The sequence below is a fragment of the Bison bison genome, unplaced genomic scaffold (assembly GCF_000754665.1).
Source record: "Bison bison bison isolate TAMUID 2011002044 unplaced genomic scaffold, Bison_UMD1.0 scf7180017864215, whole genome shotgun sequence".
Lineage (NCBI taxonomy): Eukaryota > Metazoa > Chordata > Mammalia > Artiodactyla > Bovidae > Bison > Bison bison.
Genome location: NW_011494787.1, coordinates 4521923 through 4525185, shown reverse-complemented (window position 1 = coordinate 4525185; position 3263 = coordinate 4521923). Strand labels below are relative to the sequence as shown.

Genomic DNA, 3263 nt, shown 5'->3' with positions numbered 1-3263 from the left:
AGAAGCTGCTGCACTAGCGCGGCGGCGGGAGGCACCTCGCCCCTCCGGAGACGCAGGGCCGCGCTAAACTCTCGCGGCCTCCGTCACCCGCTCAGCTTCTTGCCTTTGGCGAGGAGGCCGGCTTGTGGGGTTGAGTGGCCCGAGCTGAGGGCGCGGAGAGCTCAGGGCGGCGACGACAACGGCGTTGATATCGGCGGTAACAACGGCCTCAGCAGGCGGGGAAGATGAAAGGGTGAGGAAGGGCAGCGGGGCAGGCCCCGACCGGCGGGGGAGAAGGGCTGCGAAGGATGGATGAGACTCTGGGCGAAGACCCGGCGGAGGGAGGTTTCTGGGCTTCTCTGCACACGGAGGGGGCGGAGGCTCGGCTCGGGCTGTTGGCGGGCTGAAGGGCCAGCGGAGGTAGGACCCAGGGAACCCAGGATTGGGGCCCGGAGGACGAGTGCGGGTTGATTGGAGAACAGCTGCTGAGTGGGGCGGCGGGGAAAAGCTGTCGTGAGGCTCCTGAGGCCTCCTGCTCCCCGGGAGCGAACGGCAGAGCCACCCGCGGCCGGGCACTCCAAGGGAGCGGTATGGTTGTCCTCTTCACATCCAGGTTCGACACTGAGAACTGTGGTCTTTGACACCTTTCGGGGTTATCCATACTTGGAAGCGGCGCAGAACCTTCTGGAGAGAGCAGGAATTGGAATAAAGAGCACGGATAGGAGTATTCAGAGCTAGTGACTCAACTGGATTTGGGTTGGGTCAGAGCGAGTGGAGGAGGGGAAGAGAGCGTGAGCACTGGAGACTTGGGGTGCCAAAATATTTAAGGAAGTGTTGCTGATCAATAGGTGGAGCTATTGCTCCAGCACTTTACTATTGCCCCTGGGCCGGGAGGGAGTCCTGGGTTTCTAGCAAGCTTTTTCTTAAGGTGTTTGGCACAGTTAATATTCTTTCACAGGTTACCTCTTGGACAAAATTAGGGATTATTTTGGTTCGACTATTTCCATTTGGATAAGATGTCACCTTACTATTCAGTTACACACTGTTAAAAGTATTAATTACATAATACGGTGTTTTAAAATATTGACGGAGTTAGCCCTTGCTTGCCTTTACCCTCCTTAGAGAAAGAAATGGAATCTTATCAGTGCTAAAAGCTTTCTGAGGTGGCTGAGTTTTTTCTGTTATAGCAAGTCAGTTAAAGAATTTTAACTATGTTTTGAGTTAGGGAAGGCTTTCAAACTGTTCAGCAGCCCTTTTGAAGATAGAGTAAAAGTCCATGTTGTAAGTAATCTCATACTGCCCCAGACAAGGATTTAAATACTACTTTAGTGTGTGTATGGGGCTTCCCCAATAGCTCAGCTGTTAAGGAATGCGCCTGCAATACAGGAGACACAAGAAACGCTGGTTCGATCCCTGGTTGGAGAAGGTCCCCTGAAGGAGGAAATGACAACCCACTCCAGTATGCTTGTAAAATTCCATGGACAGAGGAGCCTGGCGGATTGCAGCCTGTGGGGTTCGTAAAGAGTCCCTCGCGACTGAGAACACACGCACTTTTCTTGGTGTGTGTGTGTGTTTGAGGCTGCACGAGAGGTCCAAGAAAATTTAATATTATCTTTGTTGTTCAGTTGTTTAGTATTAAAGTTTAGAAAAAATGAAATTTTCGCAGTTCCTGTGTTATTTCGCATCAAGTTCGAAAGAGTTCCAATCAGGATACTAACTGGGGATATGGGAAGTATGTGCTGCACTTGAATCATGATCTAGAATGTTGGCTGTTTTATATGTGATCCAGTATAACTTGGCAAGTTTTAACTCTTTTCTTTCCTTGAGTATTAGTGCTTTCTCTTGTTTGTTTTTGTGTTCTCATTGGCACTCAATACTTACTTGCTTTTGTTAAAGTAATAAAAATGAGGCTGGAGAGTTTTTGGTATTGAGGTTGTGCATGAATTTATAAAGAAGGGCCTCCAAAAATTATTCTGGATGTTTATATCCAAACTCGTTTGGTCTAGCTCATTCTACCTAGGATGTAATGCCCTTCCTGTTACTAACTTGGCAATAGAAATGGGGTCAAACAGCAGTTAATATTCATAATCTACCGTCAGTTAATATACTCATGAGGCAGTTAAGAGTCCTTAAGTCGAGTTCCTATCACCTCTCACGATTGGAAGCTTAAAATCCTGTTTCTAATGGTAAACTTTTAACATGATTTCAGAGGAATAGACCTTTTACTTCTCAGGTGAACTAACTCCTACATAAGATGGAACTTTAGTTTTTTTCACTTGTTAGTCTTATTCTTCAGTTCAGGTCAGTTGCTCAGTCCTGTCTGACTCTTTGCGACCCCATGAATTGCAGCACACCAGGCCTCCCTGTCCATCACCAACTCCCAGAGTTCACTCAAACTCAAGGTCCATTGAGTCGGTGATGCCATCCAGCCATCTCATCCTTTTTCGTCCCCTTCTCCTCCTGCCCCCAATCCCTCCCAACATCAGAGTCCTGAACAAATGAAGACTAGATGTTATTTAAAAGATTTTTAAGGTCCTTAAGTTCAAAGATGTGTATTGCTGTGTGCAGTGTAGTCAGTGTTAATAGTTCTGCTTCTTGGGAATGAAACAGTGGTTCTGATTATGTGGTTTTTGTACGAAATTTTATTTGCTAAGTTTTTTTGGATACTGAGCTGACTGAACTGTAAGTCGGATAGAAATACCTAAAATTGAAACATGTAGAACTCCTAATTCTAAATCAATGTACTGTTTGAATACTTTACATTACCTATATTGTCTGTCATTTTGAAACTTTTAAAACTTAAGTATCCTACCTGGTTTGTTCTTCATATTCTTAGTTTATTAGTAGCAGTAGGACTTCTTATAGTATTGGCATGTATTTGCTTTTCCGCCAAACAAGATAGATTTCCAGTTGTTAATTACTGCATGTGTTTATATGCATGGTCTAGAAATTTGAAGTGTATTACTTGAGATGTTACTTCCTTTGTACCAAGGTTGCTTGTTTTTATGAACCAGAGACTTTACTGGTTGAATTTGTGGGAGGTAAGCTGATTATTTTTATTTGTTCCTCCCTAGGGAGGATGATACTCAGGCAGGAAGGTTTTGTTCACAGCCCAGACTGAGATGGCAGTGTAATTAGTCAGTACAATAGAAAGTAAAACTGAATCCATTTACCCTTAAACTGTAGCAAAGAGGTGTTAATTATAATAAAGATATCTAACTAGATGTGAATACCCGTGAACAAAGTAAAGATGATAGCAATAATAAAGTAAATAAAACAGTGTA

At 44.5% G+C, this 3263-nt stretch overlaps 1 protein-coding gene across 4 annotated transcripts in view; it reads left to right on the top strand.

The window, feature by feature from the left end:
* Positions 1-3263, top strand: part of NAA50 (N(alpha)-acetyltransferase 50, NatE catalytic subunit) — a 32744-nt gene continuing 29481 nt past the window's right edge. Inside the window, exon 1 of one of the 4 annotated variants that reach the window (XM_010845343.1) lies at positions 1-232. In XM_010845343.1, the coding sequence (XP_010843645.1) occupies positions 225-232 (8 nt within the window). In that variant the 5' untranslated portion in view covers positions 1-224. Of the gene's footprint in view, positions 233-269; positions 593-3263 lie in introns of those variants that run through there. The other 3 variants (XM_010845345.1, XM_010845341.1, XM_010845342.1) reach the window with 3 other exon arrangements.